A 26,892-nucleotide genomic window follows, 5' to 3' on the forward strand; every position below is an offset into this window, starting at 1 on the left:
CACACACACACAAAAAAAAAAAAAAAAAAAAAAAAAATAGAAAGAAACTAAACTTGCCATACCATAAAATTTGATGCGAAAAAAATTATTTTTTCATTGAACACACCTTATCTTTTTGTGTTTTTATAGAATTGAGAGGCCACAAATCTTGTTGATTTTATTTGATTTTTATAAATTAAACTGTTAAATAGCATTGTCCATTTAAATTTAACTGAAAATCGTAAGCAGCATATCCACCAGTAAAATGATATGGTTGGTAACAGTGTCGATGGAAGTGAAGTGGGTTTTTATATTGCGCATGAGTACAAATCTGGCAGGCATTGAATTACAGTGCACTTGTCTGTTCAAAATTTGAATGAGATTTTCATAATCAGGATAGATGAAAACCTATAAAAGTGATCATTGTGATGCAAAATGTGGAGGTGGACGTAATGTAAATATTTACCCCCCCCACCCCAAAAAAAAATGTTTGCATGTGTAAAGAAACAAAAATAAGCAAAGGTGACTGTGCAGTTTTGCCACCTCGCTATTTTTAAATAGTTTAATCAGGTTAAATGCAAACCTCACAACCTCTTTATTATTATTAAATTGTTAGGTGGAAGGGAGCTGTTTTACAATTTGTCATTATTCTTAGGGTGACAACTCTCTTTCACTAAGAGATTCATTCATTTTTTTCATCTCATAATCTAGGATGCTAATAATGCTGTCACTAAGGTTGGTACTTGTGCACTTTTGCCACTGTGCTGAAATAATGTGATTATTTTGAAGGCCATTTTTAACATGCAGTGGGGAGAGTGTTTTGTAAATAATCTGTGCTCCCGCCTAACAATTTAAAAAAAATAAAAATAGATATCTTTTTTTTTGGAACTCGTGACTCTTTTGCTACCCAGTTTTTCGTCTGCTAAAATTTTAATCGTGTGATTACGGTGTAGCGTCAATAAAATAAACCATTCAATCAAGTGCCGCTTGTTATGGATTTAGCTAAATAATAATTAAAATGGTTTTACCTTTTTTTTTATAATTGCTGTTCTTTGTTTGAAAATATCTTTTAAATCCTTTAATTTACTATTTTTTTTAATAATTGCAACATTTTTCTTTTGCTTGAAAATACTTTTTAGATAGTTTATATTTAAATTATTTTTAAATGTTTTATTTTACTTATTAAATAATCTAATAGCTTTTTTTTTTTTTTAAATAAATAGAAATGTAACAAAATTTTAATATATTCAACATCAAAATAACAAAAAATAGTCGATAAAGAATATATTGGAAATAAATCATCCATTGGCATTTCTGTTGACTGACAATTAATCCATACAATGCCAACCATTTTTTGCTATATCAAGGGTTAACTATCTTAAGAAAACGTTAAAAAAAACAAAAGGTTTGAATTCTTTGAAATTTTTTTCCATGACTGATTCTTATGTAGTCAAACTAGTGGAATTAAAAGTTCCGTCAAACTTTAAACAAATGAAAATGAGACCGTTTTCTGATAAGCACCAATTTTCTATTTTAGAATCCAAAACCCAGAAGCCATCACCAAGCGGACTATTTCTTTTTTACCCTACTAGTTATACCTACTTAGTCTTGCCTGAGATTCAGTGAAGTCATTTTAGTTTTTAATTTTTATTTGTTTACACATTTTTAAACTTATGGTAAACAACTCCTACTATATTCTTCAATTTAAAATGAGCTCCCCTTACCTCACCTACTCACTTTATTATTTAAGTGATTATTTAAAAATGCTTTATATTAGCAACCGTCTAGGCCACAATAATTAAATGTTGAAATAAATTGTAGCCAAGTAAGCTATTATATTGCTAATAAGATAACAAATGAAAATTGGTTAGTCAAAAGTAAAGCTCGATTTGATAGCTTAAATACTATTTAGGTCTAACTTTTAAAATTTGACAAGATAATTTTATATGTTAGATGTGTTTCAACATCACTATAAGAGCCTCTTGGTTAGTTATACAAGGTTCCTTCAATAAGTTTACAGGCATTTTTGTACAGGCATTTAAAATTGTTGTAGACTCTTGAAAATTTAGTACGTTATTGTTATATATCTTATGAGATGACTAACCAATTTTTATGATTTCAGGTTCAAATGAACAGCTACAGCAAGAATTGGAATACACTCTACTAAAGTCTGATTGTCACAGCTGATGAATTTCAAAAATGCAATCTGGACGTGAGGACACTTTAGAAGAACGATACGCAATAAAATTCTATTTTAAACTTAAGAAAATGCTACATGTTTCAGATTTATTTTGGATGATCTTGCATGAATCAAGCATCAGTTTTTGAGTGGCATAAGAGATTCAAGGAAGGCAGGGAGTCTGTGAGGGATGATGAGAGGTGTGGGAAGAGTAAAGAAATCAGAACACCAGAGTTGATTGGCCAAATAAAGAATTTCATGAATAAGGACATCAAATAGCTTCTTTTTTTTTATATAAATAGAATGTAACAAAATTTCAATATATTCAACTTTGTTTTCATTTATTGGCTGTTACTTTTTAACTTGTCAAAGATGAGAACAGTAATCTAAATAAAAAATAATACAAATCGATAATTTTGCTTTTTAATACCATTTTTTTTTTTACTTACTTTAGTATTAAATTGATATCATCTTCTCTCGTCCACTCTGCTCCTCCTTGCTGCTTCCAATTGAGATAGTTCAACCATTTTGTTCGACATTGCTTTTCCGATCGTGTCCCGACCCTTTCGGCTACTCCTGCCCATGATAAACCATGCGTTATATTTTCCCCTGAAACAAACAAAAAAACAAAAAAGATAAAAAAGGTTTCTTTATGTTTGCATATAACGATAGTATAGTAGAACCACTGATGCTGATAGCAGCAGCAGCAGCAGCTGCATAAAGATATACAAATGACCAAGATGGCTGCGTGTACAACACAATCACGTTGACACACTGGTTCTCGCCAGATCACCAAAAGTAAGCAACGTTGAGCCTGGCCAGTACCAGATGGGTGACCATTTGGGAAGGCTAGGTGCTGTATGTGCCTTCTGGGAAGGTTGGGCGTGGGCACAACACCCTCACCCTGAAAAAAAGAACTCCTCGCTACATAAGCATCTACAAAGTTGTGGATGGCCTATGTCTGTCCAAGGGCTCAAGGCTATGAAATGGAATGGAAGCCGGTTACATGAAGTGAAGTCACATATAATAAAAGGATAATAAAAAGAGATAAAAGGACACACTGTAACGCGGCTGTATCTTTTTAACTGTGTTGTTACAGTTCAAACCTCTTGGATCCGCAAGTTGTCTGAGACTTTGTCACAAAGGAACAAACAACAAAAAGGAAAGAAACAAAATTTTTTAAAGTGCAAATGAAATGCATTTATTCATGGTTCTTCCAAAACAACGCATCTCATTATTTTGATAAAATACTAGCATTTCAGCCCGGCGTTGCCCGGGTGTTTGGAGATGTATGCTGAAAAAAAAAAAACGGTAATTTTTTTTAACTTTGACCCCTATTATGACCCCCTTAACATTTATTGTTTTGGGCTCAAATCAAGTTATTAAGTTAGATCTATGTCCAAGGAACCAATATCTAAAATGTCAAGTGTTTAGATCCAAAATTGTTTGGTAGAGTTCTCAAAGGTCCAATCGTTGAACTTTGACCTCTTTATAGCGAAATTTCTGGCCAAAACCCAATCACATCGATTTTCCCAAATCTCAGTACCCTGTATATCAAATTTCGAGTTTGTAGACTAAAAATTGACAGAGTTATTGCGTAGGGAAATGTACACAGAGACGGACAGACAGACACGTTCACTTTTATAGATATATAGATTTTTAAAAATCTGTCCCTGCAAGCACTTTCTCACGTTTGTGTTTACACATCCATCTTCCTGCACATACACTTTGCTTCTCTCTTTTACTACGTATTATATTTTTTTTCCTTTTCTTTGCTGACATGATTGGTTTTCTGTTTCTTTTTCTGGTAACAAGATGCAAGAAACAACATAACAGGATTGATTGTCAAAAGATAAAATAAATGATGGATGTACTGAATGGCGATTTGACAAAAAATAGATGCAGTTGACAATGGAATACATTGACAGAAGATAAAAAAAATTATCATTCATTAAAATAACTATTGATAAATAAAATGCTGAGGGATTGTAGATACATTGACAGAGCCGTCCCATGGGGGCAGGATTTGGGCCCAAATAAAAATCGATGCATGTGTTCAGTTTTTCCTATCTTGATAGAGTACAAAATCAACTCTGTAATCTAGTAGGGGTTGCACTATTCTTGTTCCTACAGCCCTTTTCATACAGAAAACATGTCACAAGCCTATTTATTGTGTTATGTTCATGGAAAGTGCACAACTGAGTTCCAACACTTGGTAAACCCCCCACAACACACACATTCACAGCAAAAACGCATCTTGGCGAAGCTTAAACCTTTGGTTCTTCCCTGTAATACATTTACAGCAAGAACTCATTTCTCTATCACAACACAGAAGCACTTTTCCTTTCTCAATGTGTCTGACCATGAACAGTGTTGGTTTCCAAGAACTGTCCAATTATGGACTAAATTCCTGTGAGACTGTTTCCCTGTAGACTACAACATGGTCATCTTTAAATCCAATATCATAAATCATCCTCATAAGTAATGAGCTTTTTGTTTATTCCATTCATTATTTTCAATCCTTTCATAATATTTTTCATCATTCAACTGACAATGCATCCATCTCATTAAACCTTATCCTCGAGTGACATTAAGCCTTGATAAGTGTTGACAATAATAAAAAAATAAAGATGCCAAGTCGACAATACCTGGTTGGGCTCCTGACAGCTCACACACGGCTTCCGTTAGTCGGCGTTCTTCTTGAGGAAGCCATTTTCCTGAGGAGGAATAAACAATCTTTAATTGAAAAAATACTTTTTTTATTCAATTATCGATTCTTGTCCAGAATTCACCCTATATTAAAAAGCAAAAAGAAAAGGCTGTACAATGTACACACCCATAACGAAATGACAATATCATATTCCAAAAATTATGTAAATTGATCAATTTTATTTTTTATAGATAGAATTTTTAAGCAATTAATGGGAATTCGTAGGCATTACAGCATAAATCTAGTAAGTATAAGGTATTGTTGAGTTATCTCCCTTTGTTTCTTGCAATTTTTTTCCAAATAGTGAGCAAGACAGTCACTTCTTGATTACTTATACAATTTGATTTTCTTATTTAAAAAACAACAGGATAAATTTATGTGATTTTTGGAAGATGATATTTTCGTTTTGTCATGGGTACGTGCATTATACAGATTTTTCTTTTTGTTTTTTTTAATATAGGGGGGAAGTCTGAACAAGCACCTATTTATGACACAAATTGTTATTATGTTATAGGTTAATCTTTTTGCGAAAGAAAATATTAAAACATACGTGCATGTACACATATATAACGTATATTTAGAGGATGACTATCCGATACGTGTATAAAATAGAAAAAAAAAAAAAAAAGCAATCACCATCATTATGTCAAACCATTGCGGACAATAAAGTGAATGTGATATTTTGGTGATTGAAACTAGTTTAGAAAATAGATCAAAAGGATGATAGCCAACCCTCATTCCACTCCATCCAATTTTGTCCTTGTGTCACATCTTTTTTTATAAAGAAAATTTACTACATTGTGAACTTATTTTTCCATCCAGCCATGACAGAATCCAAAACCAACTTCGAAACCTAGTAGTCTTTTTCCCACAGAAGATACGTTATAAACCTGTCTCTGTTCTATCATTATTTTCATGGCAAGTGCTTGGCTGAACTCCAATCTATGGTTCCCTTTGCCAAACTTTCACAAAAACACTCAACTAGTTACAACCACTATGTAGGACTTTCCCCACACTCTGTGCCTAAATCTAAACGTAAATTCCATGAATGAAGCTTCTTTCCCAGAACTGCCTGCCTGTGGAATACTGTTCCATTGGTTTACTTTCTGGTTGAATATAACATAGTAGCCTTCAAATCCAATGTAAAGAACTTCTCGAGTCATTCCCATAAGTAATCAAATCCTACCCAATTTACACTATTAACGATTACTACACTTCCATTCATTAACCCTTATCCTTGAGTGGCCTTTGGTCCTTGATAAGTGATGACTCCCAAGTAAAAAAAAAAATTTTTTTTTCGATAAATTTTAAAGATAAATAAAAATCATCATCTTATGTGCTTTAGCATCCATTTTACATGCTGGCATTAGAAACTGACTTTTAAACTAACCTATCTCTGGACAGGTTAGTATTCATCCCTCTTTCAGTCAAATTTATCATTATCACTTCTTTAAATGATTCCCCTTACTTTCTGAACTAAACTTGCTACCTCAACTGTTCTACATCTAGCTCAAGAATTCTTTACCCATTTTTTTTTTTCAACTTGCCCATACTATCTAAGTCTCCTGTTTTCCACACAGGTGCCTATGCAGTAAAGATCTAATCTTTTGAGGCCATCAGATCTAAGCGTGCCTTTAAGCCTAACATTACACATACATTGTATCATTTTCATTATTTCTCTTCATGCAACGCACATTCTCAATCCTCACTGGCCAAGTTTTACTTTCATACATCATCACACTGCGTACACATGCTTGATAGTTCTTCTCTCAGTCGACAGTGGTAACACTCTGCTGGTCAGTGATAAAAGTTTCTAAACTTACTTTATTCACTCTTAACTCTTGCCAAACTTTCACAAAAAAAAAAAAAAAAACACACTTGACTAGTTAAAACCTCCTCTGTTTTAAAAACAAGGTAACAAAACTTATTGACAACCTCAATAGCTCCGGGGCCAAGATCACAGTGTAGTATCTGTTCCGATGCTACACTTCATCTTTTCTGGTTTCGGTCAGTGAATGAGAAATCTTTCATGACTGAGGCAATTTTTATATTTTTGTTCCTATCCAGAGTGCCCCCTTTTTTGGGGAGCTGGATTTTCCCCACATTAAAAACCGACCTCGTGAGGAGGCAAGCAAATAGGAACCTCAACAGCTTTGCCATCCAAGTATACGTTGTCCACATCTAAGTTCTCATTCATTTTCCACTGTCTTATATTTCTTGCAGATAAACTGGTTATCATCTCTCAACTGACCAATAATACGGCATAATTCACGTTGACACACCGGTTACCATTAAATCACCGAAGTTAAGCAACATTGAACCTGGTCAGTACTAAAATGGGTGACCATTTAGGAATTCTAGGTGCTGTACGTGCTCTCCGCTTATCTCGGTATTGTTTCTACTCATCTAGCACTTTTCCTTGCCACTGGACTCAGGCAGTGCCAATTCAAGAGAGGTGTGGTTGGTAATTGCGCAATCCTTGCTTCATAATTACCCTTATAAAGGGTATCCATTGTTTCTTCAGACTGAACGGAGACTGGTTGGTTGGTTGTTTTTGTTTTACGGTATATCAACCCTTTTCAGGTTATTTAATGCCGAATCCGGTGATTTTGAAGAAACATTTTTTTAATAGAATATATTTGTTTTTTGGCAAGTCAGTTTCTATTTAACCCATAGTTGGGACCCTAATAGGTACTACCAGTCCGGGTCAGAGTGGACTTGGGAGCAATGGCAATTAAAGGGTGGCTCCACACTTCCCAAAGCCTGCAAGCTGGGGCCTCACCATCGGATATAGTTTAAGGTCATATCCAGGACCCCCATTGAGGGACTTTTATCCTCTGCAGGGGGGTAGTCGGCGTATTCTAATGCCCCACCGACAGGGCTGCTGAACGGAGGCATCGTACCAGTAATTGCATTCTCTGAAGTTACTTGATCCACTCCAAATTCTTGCATGAGAGTAAATTTTATTTACCTTTTATCGGAGTGAGCATAATGCTACTAAGACGAAGCTCATTTCCGTTAACTATAAGAAACCTTTCCAGCAATTGTCATAGCTAATAACACACTTCCCAAGAGTCCAACATTCAAACTCCTCAGCCAGATAATATGAAATGGAATAAGTACATGCAAAGAAGGTAGACTTCTTCTACAGGACTAGAAAAACTTCTCACACTTATCAGCATCTTATATTGATAAAGCGATCATTCGTTTGCAAATGAAGTTTGTTACCACATCTTGTTTTTTTTTTGCATCAACCACTAACAAATGAATTTCTAACCTAATAGATCTCACCCTGTCTGCCAAGCTCCAACCTCTGTCACATCGCTGCAGTGTTATATCCGTGTGTTTGTTTTAGAAGTACTTTTAAACAGAGTTCCAAAGAACTTGTACTCACACAACAAATATATCACCAACCCACCAAATTAGCAGCAAAATCCCACCCCTTCACTGTAGATGTTCCTAGATTTTCTATTCTAATAGTTTGCCTTCGTAATTTTCTCCCTACTCCTTGTTTCTCTGATGATACAAGCATGCATGAATTCAAATATAATGTGAACAAACATCTTGTTTTGTTTACTGTTTAGGCCTCTTGATTCCTTGGATAACATAGGACCGCAATGACGCTCCTCCAACGGACACAGTTCTGGCTGGTTCTCTTCAGTTCAGCCCATGTCATTCCGGCAGCCCTGGTCTCAGCCTCAATACTTCTTTTCCATGTCTGCCTTTGGCGATCAGTTTTACGCTTGCCTTGCGGGTTCCATTCAAGGGCCTGCCTGCCTGGTGATGTTGGATGTAGGCTTCCGCACGGTGTGGCAAATCGAGTTCCATTTTCGTTTTGATTTCTATCTCCATTGGGGTTTGATTGATTTTGTCCCACAGTGACCAAACATCTTGCCTTTCAATTACTCATCCAGGGTGCGCCTTCCCCACTCCCCTATAAATCTGGCCTCTATCATAGTAGCCCCCGCTTTATGCTTTATGGATAGCAAAAAAAAAAAGAGATTGTTGTACTTACCAGAGTTGCACGTATCCTTCATCAGTCGACATTTGTCCTTCACGGAAGACGCACTTCGTCCCAACACGGCGCCGATAGCTGCCCAGTCAGTACCATGCTTTGATCGTAATCTAATCAAAGAGAAACATTTTTCTTTTAACACTAAAGCCAAAATTTACTTCAATATCACAAATGAAAAGAGTACATAAGCCCCCCCCCCCCGTAAAAAGATGAGGTTTGGGTGCTTGTCTAGAATTCACCTTTATATTAAAAAAACAAAAATAGAACAAAATTTCTTTGTGACGTGTATACCCGTGATGATATTAGGTCTGTCTTTTTTTTTTTTTTAACTTGATAGTCATCACTTATCAAGACCCAAAGGCCACTCAAGGATAAAACTTAATGCATGTAAGGTGGTAGTGTAGTAATCGTTAATGGTATAAATTGGATATAATTTGATTATTTATAGGGACAGCTTAACAAGAACTTGTTTACATTTGATTTGAAAGCTACAATCTTGTATTTAACCAGGAAGCAGGCCAGCTGAACAGTGTTCCACAGCAGGGCAGTTCTGGGAAAGAATCTTTGTTCATAGAATCTGCGTTTTGATTTAGACAGAGAGAATGGGGGGAACTATATATAGTTGTTGTAGCTAGTCCAGTGTTTTATGAAAGTATAGCAAGAGGGGAACGATAGATTGGAGTTCAGTTGAGCACTTGCCATGAAAATAACACAGAGGTTGCCAAATTTAAAAAAAAAATTATTGTAGCATACCAAATCTTTTTATTAAATACATTTAGAAACAAAATGAAAAAGCAAATCTTGTGAAATACCACTCAGAGCAATATTTGTTGTCTTGGCAATACATGCCATTTTTAGTTTGTCCTCCCTATTTCAGTTTTTTTGTGTACATACTAATTTTAGTTTGTTTAATACCCAATCCCATACCCAATTAGGTGACAAATCACCTGATTAGTTAGGAGGTACAGGCCACCTTTCAAAATTTTCATAAGAGATGCAAGGTTAATAAAGTGCTCAGGCTTGCATCATCATTTTGACCAGCAAATCGGTATCTACCACAGGATGTGGGGGGGGGGATAATATTTTTACTAATACCATTTTTTTCAGTATATATTTCACGTCTAAAATTTTATATTCTTCCAACTCCCCATTGCATATTGTAATAAATAAACATTTTAAGTAAGTTAGCCATGGTATGCTTTCTTATAATTGAAGAAAGATAGTATGTGGTATTTTGGTGAGAGAAGAGTGAATGTAAAAACTAGCTAGATTAGTATTTTCGGCCTTGTACCAAATTAAAAAAAAAAAATGTATTTTGGGAGTTTCCATAACGGAAAGAAAATATTGTATTCCAAAAATGACGTAAAATGATCAAGTAGTTTTATTTTATAAAGAAAAACAATTTTAAACGAATTTGAGTTTTTCCAATTTGCTCATGTTAAAATTGCCTAAAATCTTACAAATTTGTATTATTTGGGGTTAGTTCCCTTATTTACAAGATGGTGCCACGATAAAGCCACATTTAGCTACATTTAGCCACAAAATTTGATTTTCTTATTTGAAAATAGAAGTACTTGATCAAGTTATGTGATTTTTGGTGGATGATATTTTCTTGTCATCATATGTTCGTACATCATCTAATATCATTCTTTCTTAAATAAAATACAAGGTGCCTTAAATAAGTTTCCAGACATTTTGTACAGGCATCAATTCAAGGAAGGCAGGGAGTCTATGAGGGATGATGAGAGGTGTGAAAGGGGCAAGTCAAAACACGAGAGTTGATTGGCCAAATAAAGAATTTCATGAATAAGGACCGTTGTGTGTCTATAGAGACAATAAGTATACAGTTTGATATCAGTGTGGGAACTGTACCCACACTTATTCGTAAAGAACTGAAGATGCGGAAGATTTGCACAAAATTTGTCCCAAGTGTACTCAAAGAAGATCAAAAAGACATGACAGCAGGGAGATGATCGAGCTGATCAATTCAGATCTCGCAGTCCAGACTTTGCTCCCTGTGACTTTTGGTTATTCCCTAAGCTTAAGGAAAACCTTAGAGGCTGTCATTATGAGATAATTGAGGAGAATAAAAGAGGACTTCTATGGGGCCTTCCAGAAGTTGTTGGAATGGTATAACAAGTGCATTGTAGCCAGAGGAGATTACTTCGAAGGGGACTAAAGTTTTGTGTGTGTACTGTCAATAAAAGAGCCTACATGAAATGTCTGAAAACTTATTGAAGGCACCTTGTATGTATATATATATATATATATATATATAACAAAATGGTGTTCAATTTAAAAATGATAAAAGGATGTTAAATTTAAAAAAAAAAATAAAATTTGCAAAAAGTATATACACACATATATATATATATACATACATATGTGTTAAATTTAAAACAACAACAAAAAATCTATAACAAAGGGTTGTTAAATAAAAAATTTTTTTTTAAATTTTATTAAAAGAAAGATAAAAAAATAAAAGAGAATAAAAAAGATATACTAACTCTCGGAGTTTAATCATTTCATCCTGGCTGTATTTGCCAACATAATTTTTTTGGTCGTACATTCGAATCACCCGTCTATATACAGAAAACAAAGGACGGTTTAGTCCCTTGGCAACCGTTCTGTAAAAGTCTTTCCTTTCGTCTTTAGACATTTCAAATATTATTTCAGTCGGGTCATTGATATTGTTGTCCTGCAATGAAATCAAACGCTTATTAATCATCACAAAAATACATCTGCTTTACACGCACGTTAAAAACTGAAGCATGTCATAAGATGCTCTAGAAATCAATATAATATTTTGAAGAAAAGACGCTTGAGAAATTGATACTCTTGCATAATTTGATCCGGATTCTTGGGAATTCCAGTCAAGCATGGATCGTGCGAGACTGCCAATCATCGGTTCAAGCCAAACCTTGTAACAGATGCAGACTAATTTAAAAACAAACATACCGAGAAAAAAAAATACAAATAATCAAAAATAACAAAAACCTACCTTTATAGGACTGAAAATTTTTTTTTTTTTGTAAAATATTTATCAACAAAAGTTTTTTTTTCTTTTTGTCTTCAAGAAAATATGAAAGTTTTACTTTTTTAATTGTAAATTGTTAGGTGTAAATATAAGTTTTTTTTTTTTTTCAAGACTTTTTTCAAGTTTTTATTTGGTGGGGGTGGGGAGTGAGGAGGTATCGTCCATAGAAATTCTCCTACTTTGTTTTAGGCCCTTCCGACAGTTGGATATACAACTATAGTCCCCGGCAGAATATATATATTTATTTATTGGAAGGAAGGCTTCGGCATTGTGATTTGGTACGATGACCAAAAACCCTCCTTGTCGGTGATGTAAATAAAAAATAAAAAGTCAATTTAGCGTTTCAACATTTGAACAATGCTCGGCTGAAACCAATGATTGCCGGTCTCACCCAATCCATGCTTGACGAGTCAAATTATGCAAGAATACCAAAAAATTAATCCAAAACAATTTATTTCATTTCTACCTATCCACCTATACTTCTGAAGTTTATGAACTATACTATATTTTAGATAGGATTTTCTGTTAAATTAAAGTTTTATAGTATTTTTTTTTTTATTATTATTTACTCGCATTCACCCCTAACAAGGCATATCGCCACTTGGACGTAAGGGGCTACTATTTGGGACAATGCCTAAGATAAATTAACAAGATGTAAGTTTACGTTACATTTAAACTTCTGCAGGCAGCAGAAAGGGAATTCCAAAGTCTAGCTGTTCGACCTCAACAGTGAGAAGTGTTATATTATAACTAAACAGGTTTGTTCCCCAACAATATGTATATTGAGGGGGCCCAAGTGCAACGAATTCAAATTGTTAGATGAAAGTACAGAATAGTTAAAAAGGCCCCACTCTTTCCCCATGTTAAGAATGGGTTGCTAAATAATAGTGTTACTATTTCAGCAAGGTCTAAATTCTACATAAGTACCCTAAATGGTCCAGCTTCCAACACTCAGAAACAGTAATCATTACTTTTACCGAGAAATTATTTTTAAAGAAATAAAGTTGGGAGATTAGTTAAAGGTAATTTATTTTCGTTTATCTCCTGTATATGACCCATTTGCATTTATCTTTGCTATTATATAAAAGCAACTTTGTGTTTGTGTCGGTTTGTGCAAGTTCATTCTCTATGGACTCGAAAACGGCTGGGCTGATTTTTATGAAATTTCACACAAACGTACTTCATGTATCTGGCAGTGTTCTTTGATAGGTTTTGTATCGGAATATCTCCAATAAGTATTGATAATCAAAATAATCCAAGAAAAGACGGAAAAGGCAATTTTGACCAAAGTTAACACCTTACACAGCCTAACATCACAAGTGCATTCGAGAAGTTTTATAAACACTCAAGCCAAAAGGCCCAACATAAAATCAACAGCAGGTTCTTTGATATGACAAGGGTGCATTCAAAATGAAGGTTTCTGTTTAAAGCATAGTTGCACCATAATACTTGACTTTTACATTTTAAACTTTAATGCAGGCCATTATCACCGCACAAGCAGTAAGACCAGGCACATAAAATCAACAGTAGGTTTTTTGATATGACATGGGCACATTCGAAATAAATGTTTGTTTAGAGCACAATTGAAACATGATACTTGGCTTTTCCATCTTAAACTTTAATTCAAGCCATTATATATAAAATTTTTATAAAATCAACTGTAGGTTCTCTACAGTGCAATGTAAACTACAATGTATTATGGACTAAGTCAATGTGAGGAGGCATATGAAGCTTCCTCCTGGTGCACTGTGATGGGTCCCTAACTAGAGCAGGCAATCCATGAATATCTCAGAAAGAAAAGGAACACGCCTGATTGAACTTGAGCATGACAACTCAAAGGAAAGCTGCTTATAAAAATACATTGACAGGTTCAAAATAAATTGCATCCATTCAATTTGTGCATTTAGCAATTTACTGTAACTATTGAGGATGGTTATCTCGAAAAACGTTGATTGTTGTTTAGAATTGTGGGAGATTACTGAACTTCAAAATTAGTAACCTGGGCAAAGAAACAGAACATACAATATACACGTAAACATTTCTTCAGTAAATATTTTATAAAATAAACAAGAAAACAATATTGAAATCTATTTTTAAATAAAAAAACTGAATACTGTAAACAAAAATATTCTACTTACCTTACAGTAACTATTAATGTTGGCTTGTAATAATTCGATTTCATCTTTGGTCCACTGCCCTTGAACCCAAGAATGCCCTTGAAAACAAAATAAAACTTAACTTTGTTATCAAGAGTTTTTAGTACATTAAAATACAATTAATATTCTTGATTTTATTTTTAGTTATCCCTTTTTAAACATTTTCTTAATTCAAGCATTAAAAAAATAGAATAGATTTATATTATCTGTATAATATTATATCATCTATATAATATTCTGCTTGTTCCTTCTTTAATTAGGCCACACATTACGCTTTGAAAAAGGCCAAACTGTTGCAAAAAAATTAAATTAGCAAAAGTAAGGAAGGAACTCCTAATTTTGAGGTGCAAGGGTTCTTCCCTGAAGAAAAATCAACAAAATGTAAGTTAAAAAAAAAGAACATTGTCTGCTAAAGAGATGCTGGACTAAAGGAGCAAATTAAAGATTGTCTCTTACAATGTGATTTTATTATTTTTGTTGAACTATGTAACACATTATTACTTTCTGAGTATTCATTAGTACTTATTAATTTATCTCATTTCTATATTCAGTTCTATATTTAAAACACAATATACACTATTTTCATAGAAATATAAGCTCGTATTTGGTGCGTGTTATTGTTTTTCATAAAAAAAAAAAAAAAATTAATTTTTGCCCTACCCCCAAAAACATTATCAAAACATTTTTTTCACGGGTGCTGATAGTTAATAATATTATATTAATACACAGATTAAATGCTGTTAAACATTTCATCTAAAAGTTCCTAAGAATACTGTCTTTATCTGATTTGGTATAGTGCTAATACATATTTTTTAATTTTCTTATTTTGTTCTAGCTGGGGATGGGGAATCCTACCGGATACCAGACATTCTACTACTAAGAAGCTCCAAATGTTCTTTATTCTTTAGAATGATACTCCTCCTTTCAAGAAATTTTACAAAATAGAATTAGGTTTTCCATATTTCTTTGTTCTCAATAGTTTTGTAAACCAAAGTACATATTTAAAACAGTCCAGCCAGTTTTGGCAAATATTGGTTGATGTTCATAAAATAAAATAATTTTCAAATCAATTTCATCATATTTAATCTAATGAAAAGTTTTTGTTTTGATGAATATTTTATCCTAATTTCTGAAGTCATATTGGAATACCACGTAATACCCTGCTTGCCAACCGCCAACCTCAACCTCAACGTGGTTTCCATGGTATTCTTCTCCTTTGTCTTTTCTTCTGGCCATGTCGTCATCTCTCAAATTGGTGGTTGTTGAGGAGAGACAAGACATCGGTTCACAAGTAAAAAAAAAAAATTAAAATGAAACACAAACTCTGATATATTCTATAAACTGGCCTAGGTGCCCAGTGTTTGGAGGTGTGCGTTATGCAAAAAAACAAAACAAAAAAAAAACGTAGTAGTAGGCAGGTAGGCTCGAACCCGTACCGCGAAGGGGGAAAAAAAAACGTAAAAAAGAAATACATGACATCTTTGCCATTGCACCCATCTCCAAACCGGAAGTGGTGAAGTTTTAAGGCTAGTCAATTGAAAAGAGAGGATGATTTTCAAAAATATTGGCAAAAAAGCGATCCCTTCTTGTAGAAAAGTGCCCAGTTGAGGGTGAAGGAATTAATATTTTTAGCCAATTTTTCGATATTTGTCGTCTGAAGGGCCGAGCTTCAAAACAATACCAATCTCATAAAAATCCACCACCTGTCGAAATGTTTAGGCATATATACATACATACATACATACATACATACATACATATTAAATTTAAACAGACAGGTGAGATTTATATTATAGATGTTGGCTACACTCACAAGTAAAAAAAAAAACACAGACTGATACATTCTGGGTGCATGTGTGTGTGACACCATAGACCCTCTGAACGCTTACATCACTATCTACATTCTGTCAAGGCTGTGTTTGTCAGTCGTTGGATCAACTCCTTTTCTCCTCAACCTCCTAAAGATCTCTTGATCTGGTCCAAGCTACGATCTTCTTTCAACTATATCAAACTTGCAACTGTCATAAACTGTAATTCTCATCAAGTACCTAGTCTTTGGGCCAAGATCACATTCTTCAGATGCTGCACTTCAATTTCTTGTTCTCTTTCAGTGGAGGAGAAGTCCTTCACAACTGAGACAATTTTTAATTTTTGTTCCTTTTCTCCACATTAAAAAAACGACCCTGGTGTCTAACTCTGTCCCGTGGGGAGGCATTGTAAATAAGAACTGTAATTCTTGTCAACCATCACAAATCCAAGGCGGTCCACAGACTGTTCCCAACTATTGTAAAACTGTCAAAAAACCCACCGCCACTCATAAAACTAACTCTAAAATATATAGACTGATCTTTTGTTTTTGGTATTGCCACACTTTGATCAACAATCCTATTTTAGCTTTCTTTTATGTTCCTTTCTGAACAACTTCCTCATCATTGTTCTCCCGATAAACTCATTTCCTCTTTCTTTTGTCATACTTCTCTTCCTCTCCCACTTATCAACACTTGGGGGGGGGGTAGAAGAAATGCCGCCAACAAGTATTACAATACAATTCAATCTTAAAATGTCTACGCATTTGCTGTTAATCACCTGATCTGGGGGGAAAAAATAAATAAATAAATAACGGAAAGTCTTGTAATAATATTAATTAAGTAAAAAGCTAAAATTTCATGCTGAAACTTTAGCAAGTTAGGATTAATTATATTATCACGTTAATATTAAGTTAGGATTAATTATATTATCACGTTAATATTAAGTTAGGATTAATTATATTATCACGTTAATATTAAGTTAGGATTAATTATATTATCACGTTAATATTAAGTTAGGATTAATTATATTATCACGTTAATATTAAGTTAGGATTAATTATATTATCACGTTAATATTAAGTTAGGATTAATTATATTATCACGTTAATATTAAGTTAAGATTAATTATATTACCACGTTAATATTAAGTTAAGATTAATTATATTACCACGTTAATATTAAGTTAGGATTAATTATATTATCACAAACAAAGAAAATTGTGGATACATCTCTTTTCAACAGATATTTTATTTAATTGCAATGGATTAGATAGAATTTGAACTCAACATGGCTGATTCTATCATAAATCAACCAATCATATACACACACATACGTAGTTTTTTAAATGAATCCCATCAAAATCAAGTTACCTTTATTTTGCAAGGCAGTCTTGTCATTCCTCGTAGTAAACCAAGCCTGCGTGACAAACGTCTCGTTGTTTGAGTGATGACCAGGACTGCAACTTTGACTACTGCTCGTAACTGTTGTGGTTGTGATTGTTTTTTCTGGCAGCTAAAAATTAGAATCAAATAAATACAATAAAAGACATTTAGGCTATCAACAACTTGATAATTTAATTAAAACAGAATTTTGATGCGTCATTAACGCAGAACATTTATTTTGGGCCATAATATGGAAGCAGTCCATATTTATACAATTCATTTTGGGTCATAATATGGAAGCAGTCCATATTTAGACAATTTACTTTTGGCCATAATATGGAAGCAGACTATATTTAACCAATTTATTTGGGGTCAAAATATGGAAGCAATCAGTATTTAGTCAATTTATTTTGAGATATTATTATGTCTCAAAATAAATTGACTAAATACTGATTTACAAAAGCAAACTATATTTAGTCAATTAATTTTGGGCCCAAATATGGAAACGGTCTGTATTTACTCATCATAAGTCATCAAATTTTCTTCATTCAACTATCACTGTCTTCAAACTTTATCTTCGAGTGGTTTTCATTAAGTAAAATTTTTTTTTAAATCAAATAGTTTGAGGATTATTAGCATTATATAAGATGGAACTCACCTTTGAAGACTCATTCTCTTTGCGGTCTCCTTGTATGTTGGGTGATGGTTCTGCTGAAGAAAATAGAATGCAGGGCATAAGTCTTGTTACCAAACTATAAAAAGAATAGGGGCTTGCTTCTAAATTATATTTATATGAAAAAAAAAAAATGGTAGGAGGAAGAACATACAAAAATCAGCAAAATAGGTGATCATAGTGAAGAGCATGTCAACAGCTGTAAATATATCATTCAAACACAGTGTTTGAATATATGGCTAAGTGGCAGGTTTAGTCATTTAGAACTGCTTAAAAGCTTCACCGCTCACTCATTTTTCAAACAAATTTCAAACAATTACTACAGTTTATAGATCACCTTCTCAGCTATATTGTGAAAAAAATTTGTTTAATTTTCGTTCAGTAAAACAAAAGTTATGATAGATTTTCTGGTGTTCAAAATCGTAAAAATATGTAAGGAGGTGAGCGACGGTTTTATGACTGGTTTCCATAGCATTATCGTCGATTCAGTGACTAATGTCGCAAAAAGAGAAGTAACTTGTGAAACAGACAGAATGAAAGGGAGATAATTGGGGGTATTTTATTGAAAGCAGACGAGTGTCGTACATTGTTATTACATGTGTTTATGGGGGGGTGGGGAATAAAACAAATTAAACAAAGAACAAGTGAATTTATTGGAAACCTGGAAAAATCATGGATTACATAAAAACGTGAGCATGAACAGTAATATGGTTAAGCTTAAACATGGAAAAGTAAAGGACTAATTGTTAAAACTGGAAAAGAAAAGGACAAGATATAGTAAAAAATATAAATTTATAACTTAAAATATTGCAGCATTAAGAAATTTTTTTTAAAATTCAATTTATAACATTATATAATCAATTCTTAATGTTGCAATATTTTAAGCTATAAATTTATTATATTTTTTACTTGAATATCTTGTCCTTTTCTTTTCCAGTTTTAACAACTAGTCCTTTACTTTTCCATGTTTAAGCTTAACCATATTACTTTTCATGCTTGCCTTTTTCTATCTAATATATATATATGCACACACAGTAAAATTAATTCCACAAACAGAACATCTTTACAGCCCTTATAAAGATTAAAATCAAGATATAATAATATTAAACTTTATGTCTAGAATCCTTATTCCTATTTTGATCAAAATCCATTCCATAATCTTGATTCTAGAAAATGTCTAAAATTCAAAGTTCAAGTTTAATGGATCTAAAGAAAGAAATTGAAATTCAAGGAATATTACTTAGTTGATTTCTAAATTCAATGTAAATTTGATATATTTGAACCACGGTCGTAATGTCATAGGAGTGCTCTCAGTAAGTACTACAACAGAATGATTATCACTCCAAAGAAAATTATAAATCCAGTTTGAAACAAGTAACAAAGCTTTGTTTTTGAACGATGTTACAATTAAATTTTTTTCTTCTTCTGAAAAACAGACCTACAAATTAAGACAATTCCTTAGCTTAGAGCCCAAGGTTCATCTGGCTTGGAGAGGCACACAAACCTCAACTATGATGAGATGCTCAGAAAAACAACTAATTAACTATGCCTGCTCGTTTGCTGGAATATCTATAGACATTCAGATTAATTGTGATGGACCATTCAGCACATCTTACAAAAAAAAAAAAAAAAAAAAAAAATAGCTAGCCTTACCTATAAATGAAAAAAATACTCCTTAGGATTTCTGTATCTGGATGTCCATTATACTTGGAAGATGCTGACAAAGTCATAACCACAGCAGGAAACCTTGTATCTATAGAACCATTACTTTTGTAAAAAGAACAAATCTAATTCTGGGTTGTCAAACTCTAAACCAGACATATTTCCCCATTTCTTGTGCGGTTTCTCTTGGTCAAACATCTTTTTACGACAGAAAGTCTGTCATTTGTATACATAACAAAAATGTAACCCACTAGATATGCCATCTAGTTCCATCATGGATTTCTGCACCAACAGCTAATGTTTTTGTTTTTGAAGTGTGGACATTTTTACCAAAAAAATTGTGTGATAATCTGATTGTAGTATTCAACTGTAGAGTTATGCTCACGCCTCTGACTCTACCGAGGCTCATCTTGCTCAAAGAGGCACACAAACCTCAACTGATCACGAGATGCCCAGAAAACCAACAAACTCTCCCTCTGCTAGAACATACACATAGATAACACTGGTACGAAACCAAACAGATAATCCAAATATTCACTTAAAACTGCTAATCACCTATAATATAATATTAAAACTCATACCTAGGCGCAGGAGAGCATACTTGGAAGGCCATTATTTTTGGAAATTGTGACTGGGTTGTAAGCACAGTAGGGAATATCGTATTTATAGAAACATTTTCTCAAGTAGACAAATCAAATTCTGTGTGGCCAAACCCCAAACCAGACATATTTCTAATTTTGTGCAGTTTCCCTCCTCTTGGTTGAATATTTCTCATTTGAAGCAACTCTGTTATTTGCATACATTAGAAACATGCAACCCACTAAAAATGTTGCATGTTTACAATGACACTTTGGTGTTCATGCAGTATAATTCAATTTCAAAATATGTATTTCAAGTAAAAACGCCATTATGTACTTACATGTCATGCAGAAATTAGCGAAAATTTTCAAATTTACAAAAATGCTAAGTAGAAGATCTGTTAGAATTATCTTTTTACAAAAAAAAACAAAAAAAAAACAAATAAATTTTAGCGATCCACCATTTTCTTTTTTGAAATAATTTTAATATTGTGTCAAAATCATAAATTGCAGTTACTTCCCTTGAATCTTCAACATTAACAACTACTATAAAACTTTATAATTTGAAAAATTCTATTTTTACTTATTTTTCTGTTTGATTATTTTTCATAATTTTGAGAATTAAAAAAAAAATTTTTTTAATTTTGACATGGCATAAGTAGCTAATAGTGTTTTTTTTTTGTGGTTTTTTTTTTGTGTTTTTTTTTTTTTTTTTTACCTAAAATGAATTTTTTTAAAATCAAATTATACTGAACAAACACGGGCACTTTTTTTTGTGCCAAAGTGATTACAACGAAGCAATGGAAAATTTTTCATAGAAAAGTGTTAGATAAGAAGATAGAAAAAAGGACAAAAACGTAAACTAAGTTGATTGAAACAATTTTCTTTGAAAAAGATTTTTTATATAGAAAGTATAAGAAAAGAAATGAAAAAAAAAAAATTTAATTATTTAATAAAATATTTAACATTTGTGTTGATAAAATTTTTAACTTAACATTACGAAACAATGTTTTCAAAGAGATAACTAAATTCCTATTTTAAATTCATGCCACTGCGCAAACACATATTTATTTCTGAGTGACAACTGTCAATAATACCAAACATATGGTTTTCTCTCTACAAGGGGGCTGACTCCTTGGAATTAATACTAGTAAAATGAAGTGAAAAAATTAAAAAAAAAAAAAAAAAAAGTCTTAGAAAAAGGTGTCTTACATATAGTCTCCAAAAGTTTTTTTAATCATTTAATAAAATTTTTTAACATTTGGTTTTCTAAAATTTTAAATCAACCCTATGAAATAACATTTGCAAAGATGTGACTGAATTCCTTCTATTCACGCTTTCTCTTAACGGTTAATTTAAAAAAAAAAAAAAATCTTCTGAACGCTATTAAAAGTTAAATTCTTCACTAGTTTGCAATTTGGAGACGGAAGCGTTGTTGTGATAAGTGATTTTCTCTACTAATTCGCACTTTTTATTTTTAGATTCAAATATTAATAACTACATTTTATTTCAGTATTTAATTTATGTATTTCTGTTGTATTAAATGCTAGCTTTTTTTTTTTTTTTTTTTTTCTCGTCCATAAATGTTTATCTACCAAGTTGATCTTAAATATTGTATAATCAATCCATTATATTATCATTTTCAGTCCCCCACCCCTAATTTCTGGCTCCCATCTTATCTCGCAATTACTTATAACGTCACCAACTAGCTTCGGAAGAACCCCCCCCCCCATCTGATTTTCTTTTATATCATAAGTTGCTTAAAACGTGATTAGTTAAAGTTCAGAATAAAATCACGCTTTCTCTTAACGGTTAATTTTAAAAAAAAAAAATCTTCTGAATCGCTATTAAAAGTTAAATTCTTCACTAGTTTGCAATTTGGAGACGGAAGCGTTGTTGTGATAAGTGATTTTCTCTACTAATTCGCACTTTTTATTTTTAGATTCAAATATTAATAACTACATTTTATTTCAGTATTTAATTTATGTATTTCTGTTGTATTAAATGCTAGCTTTTTTTTTTCTCGTCCATAAATGTTTATTCATCTACCGAGTTGATTGCAAAAATAGATTACCTAATTGTACTCATTTTTAGTTCATGAGAGGGGAATCTATCACCATACTTTCCCTTAAACACGTCCGTTGGACTTTTATTAAGTACAATACTTAATAGCTTTTTTTGTTTTTTTTAATGGAGAGTAGAAAACGCATTGTGGATGCGTTATCGGCAGCTCCTGTTACTCTCGCTTCTTCTTATTTGTCCCTCAGTCCTCATTTTTTAAATGAGTGATTTTTCTGACAAAGGGAGAAGAAAAAGCTGTTTTCTAGGTTGGCAGTATTTTTGCGCGAACAGTTGGCAGAATTGGTGGAAATTTTCTGTTTCTATGTCTATCCTTGTAGCCATGTCACTAGTAAGGGTGCTGGAGGTAAACGTTTTGTCTGGGCTGACGTTATCCGCCTGATAGTCAGGGACCCGAACCTTGGATTAACCACTAAGGAGGCTGTCCTATCAGCAGGTGCAAAGTACTGGGGCTGCTGTATTGCCATTTGGTGAATGGAATCTGGACCATGCAGTAGCTTCTGGTGGGGCCTCTCGATGCCATACTAGTGGGTAATTGTTACGGCTTTACCTTATCATGTGCTACAAAAAAAAAAATTCTTCGTTTCTTTTTCTCTCTTAGTTTCCCCTCTCTGTCCTGCTCTAAGTAAATCTGTCGACCTAGTCCACAAATTCCAAAATTTCATCATGACAAGTTTCAAGAAAAAATACACGATTAAACCCGGTTCTCCAACTTCCAACGTAGACCCCTACTACCATGTCTCCTTCTCCAACATCAGGGGTCTTCGTTCTAACCTTCCAGAGGTTGAAACCCAATTACAGGAGACTAAACCAGACCTTTTATTTTTAAGTGAAACTGGCATTGGACAGGCTATTTCCCTAGATGAGTTGGCAATTTCAGGATACTCTAACTTAACTTCTAAATCTGACCCCCAAGATCGCCATGGGCATGGAATATGTGCCTATATTAAAGATAGCTTTCCATGTGGGAGGGACATCTCCAGGGAAGATCCTAACTTACCCTATATGTGCTTCCGGGTTGCTTTAGCTCACACTACTGCATTTATATTTACTCTCTATCGCCCCCACAACAGCAGAGTTACTATCTTTCAAAGCATATCTGAGAAAATTGACCAAGTCCTTTCTACTTATCCTTCAGCTAACATTCACGTATGTGGAGACTTCAATGTTCACAACGTCAAATGGTTGACCCACTCAAACAAGACCGATGATGAGGGGAGGTTCTGTCATGATTTCTCCATTGCCTATGACCTCACTCAGATTGTTCAGGAACCTACCCGTGTGCCCGATAATGACGGCCAGTATGCGAGCCTACTAGACCTTTTTCTCACAACTTGCCCTGAACTATGTTCAGTTTCTGTTCTGTCGCCTCTTGGATCTTCCGACCACTCTGTTGTATCAATTAAGATAAAAATGAAATGTAATAAGTCCCCAGACGTACCTCTTCATCGTACAGTATATCGATACACTAAGGCTGACTGGGATAGCTTCCGTACATTTATATCTGATCTACCTCTGCATTCCATGTTTAAAAAGGATGTGTCCTCTATAGTATTAGACCTAACTGAATGGTTAATTGTAGGTATTGACCATTTCATACCCTCGAAAAAGTTTCAGCAAAAACCTAACAGCCAGCCATGGTTCTCTCCAGAATGTGCTGCTGCCATTGCGCACAGAAATCACTTTTTCCACTGCTTCAAACGTAATAGATGTATGGAAACTAAAGCCGTTTTCAGGACTGCCAGCAACCATTGTAAGAAAGTAATAAGGAACGCAAGAGAGTTGTATGCTCAATCTGTTAAGTCCAAAGTAGCTGAGCAGCGGCTTGGTTCCCACCAGTTTTGGCAAATAGCAAACAGAATCCTGAACAGAAGCGTGTGCTCCATCCCAACTATTATCAATGGACCTGAGGTAATCTCGTCAGCATCAGACAAAGCCAAACTCTTTGTCAAGAACTTTACAGCTAATTCTACCCTTTGCGACCAAGACCGCCAACCCCCAATATTTCCTCCTGTATCAGAAAACACGCTATGTGATATACGTATATCTGTACGTGATGTTGCGAAGCTAATCAAAAACCTTGATTCGAGTAAAGCAACTGGCCCTAATGGTATTCCAATTATAGTACTCAAAAAACTTCAAACTGAATTAGCGCCCATACTTACAAAACTGTTTAAACGTTGTCTTAAGGAGAAAAGTTTCCCATCTCCCTGGAAAATCTCATCAGTATGCCCTGTATTTAAGAATTCAGGTGATCGCTCATCCCCCTCTCAGTACAGGCCAATAAGTCTCCTGTGCGTCATGAGTAAGTTGCTAGAATCTGTGTTAAATACAGAAGTAATCAAACATCTCAACAAAAATAACCTTCTTAGTGACACTCAATATGGTTTCCGTTCTGCTAGATCTACAGCAGATGTCCTTACAGTTATATCGCATAGGATTAGCAAATCTCTCGACGGTGGCAATCTTTCTAGGGCAATTGCTCTTGACATATCTAAAGGTTTACTTCATAAGATCGCTAGCTATGGTATAGCTGGAAAAGTCTTCTCAATTATTAAATCATTTCTTTCTGATAGGTTCATAAGAGTAGTAGTTGAGGGGCAAAAATCAGAAGCTCACAGTATTAATGCCGGTGTCCCTCAGGGATCCATCCTGGGCCCAACTCTTTTCCTGATCTACATTAATGATCTTCCAAATCATATCCTTACATCATTTGTAGACATTTATGCTGACGACACTACCATTTATGGTACCACATCTAAGACAGTAAACGACCAAGTTCTCTCCAATTCTCTCTCCTCTGATCTTGAGCACGTAGTACAATGGGGAAAGGAGTGGCTGGTTACTTTTAATGCATCTAAAACCAAGCTTCTCTCTTTACATCATCAACATTCTAATTCACATTTGTTATCAATTGAAATGAATGGCTCTCGTCTTCAGGAGGCCTCAAGTTTTGACAAGCTTCTGGGCTTGACCATTACTCCTGATCTTAAATGGAACACGTATATCAAATCTGTTGCCAAGGCCGCTGGAAAAATGGTGGGATCTTTCTATCGATCCAGTAGATATCTCACTCCTGATGCTATTCTCTACCTATATAAGAGCCAGGTACGTCCAAGGATGGAATACTGTTGCCACATCTGGGCAGGAGCTGCTAGAAAGGACTTGTCCTGCCTTGATGGAGTTCAAAATAGACTTCGTAACCTCGTAGGAGATGTCCTTTTCTCCTCCTTGCAACCTCTATCTCACAGAAGAGATGTTGCGAGTTTGTCTCTGATGTATCGTTATTTTCATGGAAAGTGTTCAACTGAGCTTTAATCTATGGTCCCCCCTCGCCAAACTTTCACAAGAAACACTCGTCTAGCTGTAAACACTATCAATAATTTCCCCCACTCTTTATCTGTGCCTAAACCTAAACGTAGATTCCATGAACAAAGCTTCTTTCTTAGAACTGCACGCCTGTGGAATTGTCTTCCGTTTTCCTGCTTTCCGGCTGACTACAATATGGTTGTGTTCAAGTCTAAAGTAAATAAGTTCTTGATGAGCCGTTCCATATAAGTTATTAAATTTACCAAATTTTCATTACTAATGATTACTATATTGACCAATTTCTACTGTACACTCTTTAACCCTTATCCTTGAGTGGCCTCTGAGCCTTGATAATGTGGTGATGCCTTTGTAAAAAAAAAAAAAAAAAAAAAAAAAAACTCACCTGTAACAGTAAAGACATACGTTTGGCCATCATCACCTGAAAATCGAAGTCTTTTGGCCCCAGATTTAGTAGTGCCATCATCTTCCAGAGTACCAACACTAAGAGCAGCTAGAAAGAAAAAAAATCAAATGAAATTTTAACAAATCACAGAAATTATGTTTCTGAATTTCGGAGATGAAGATTGATAATTCTTTATTACTTGGATAATTTCAACTACTGTTTTCATTTTGAGTTATTTTCACATATCAGTCAATGTAACCTCTAACATTCAGGTGTTTCTTGTCAAAATTGGGATTCTTTCTTTCAAACTTGTGAATCTGTACAGAATTTTGAACAGAATCCTTTATTTAATCCATGGAGTTAGCATGCTCTTGTTCCATCAGCCATGATTGGGTAAAAGTCCTAAGTAATTTGCAATTATATTTTTGGATCACCCACACTGTTGCTGAACTCTGGAATGTGCACAAAATTTCCCTTAACTTAATCCAGTGTTAGCATGGTCTCATTCCGTCAGCCATGACTGGGAAGAAGTTCTAAGTAATTCACAATTGTATTTTGAGTATTGCCTCAAGGATCCATGGTGTAACGAATAAAGTACATGGTAAAATTAAGTTATAAGTTACACTATCCTAGATGTTGAAGGTTCAATCTTTAGTGAGAGCAACACTCAAACTACAATTGCAAATTACTAAGTCATTTCTGTTTTTTTTTTCATATCATTAAAATTTTATTTTTAAATCATTAAAATGGAATGTCAAGAAAAATTAACATTTTTAATGCCTTTTTAAAATTTTTTTTACTTTCTATCAATAGTCATGGTTGCAGCATTCACCCTAGGTTGGTTGGGCCGACTCTTTTCAACAAGTTGACCATGTCCCGAACACTAGCTGACCAGGCATGACGATTCAAGGCTGCTTCTGTT

The 26,892-nt window shown here is 33.9% G+C and overlaps 1 protein-coding gene across 7 annotated transcripts in view; it reads right to left on the bottom strand.

The window, feature by feature from the left end:
• Window positions 1-26,892, bottom strand: part of LOC145243648 (cyclin-D-binding Myb-like transcription factor 1) — a 90,229-nt gene that overhangs the window by 45,031 nt on the left and 18,306 nt on the right. For 5 of the 7 annotated variants that reach the window (XR_013862920.1, XM_080106689.1, XM_080106693.1 and 2 more), the window contains exons 4-11: window positions 25,971-26,078; window positions 17,925-17,977; window positions 17,255-17,396; window positions 14,059-14,135; window positions 11,391-11,581; window positions 8,884-8,993; window positions 4,807-4,875; window positions 2,608-2,767 (exon numbers count right to left, since the gene is read on the bottom strand). Coding sequence is in view for 6 of the 7 variants with exons in the window: in XM_080106689.1 (XP_079962815.1) it covers window positions 2,608-2,767; window positions 4,807-4,875; window positions 8,884-8,993; window positions 11,391-11,581; window positions 14,059-14,135; window positions 17,255-17,396; window positions 17,925-17,977; window positions 25,971-26,078 (910 nt within the window). In the remaining variant the exon portion in view is untranslated. The remainder of the gene's footprint in view (window positions 1-2,607; window positions 2,768-4,806; window positions 4,876-8,883; window positions 8,994-11,390; window positions 11,582-14,058; window positions 14,136-17,254; window positions 17,397-17,924; window positions 17,978-25,970; window positions 26,079-26,892) is intronic. The other 2 variants (XM_080106692.1, XM_080106694.1) reach the window with 1 other exon arrangement.

This window comes from Euprymna scolopes, chromosome 22, assembly GCF_053919585.1.
Source record: "Euprymna scolopes isolate OS-2025 chromosome 22, ASM5391958v1, whole genome shotgun sequence".
NCBI lineage: Eukaryota > Metazoa > Mollusca > Cephalopoda > Sepiida > Sepiolidae > Euprymna > Euprymna scolopes.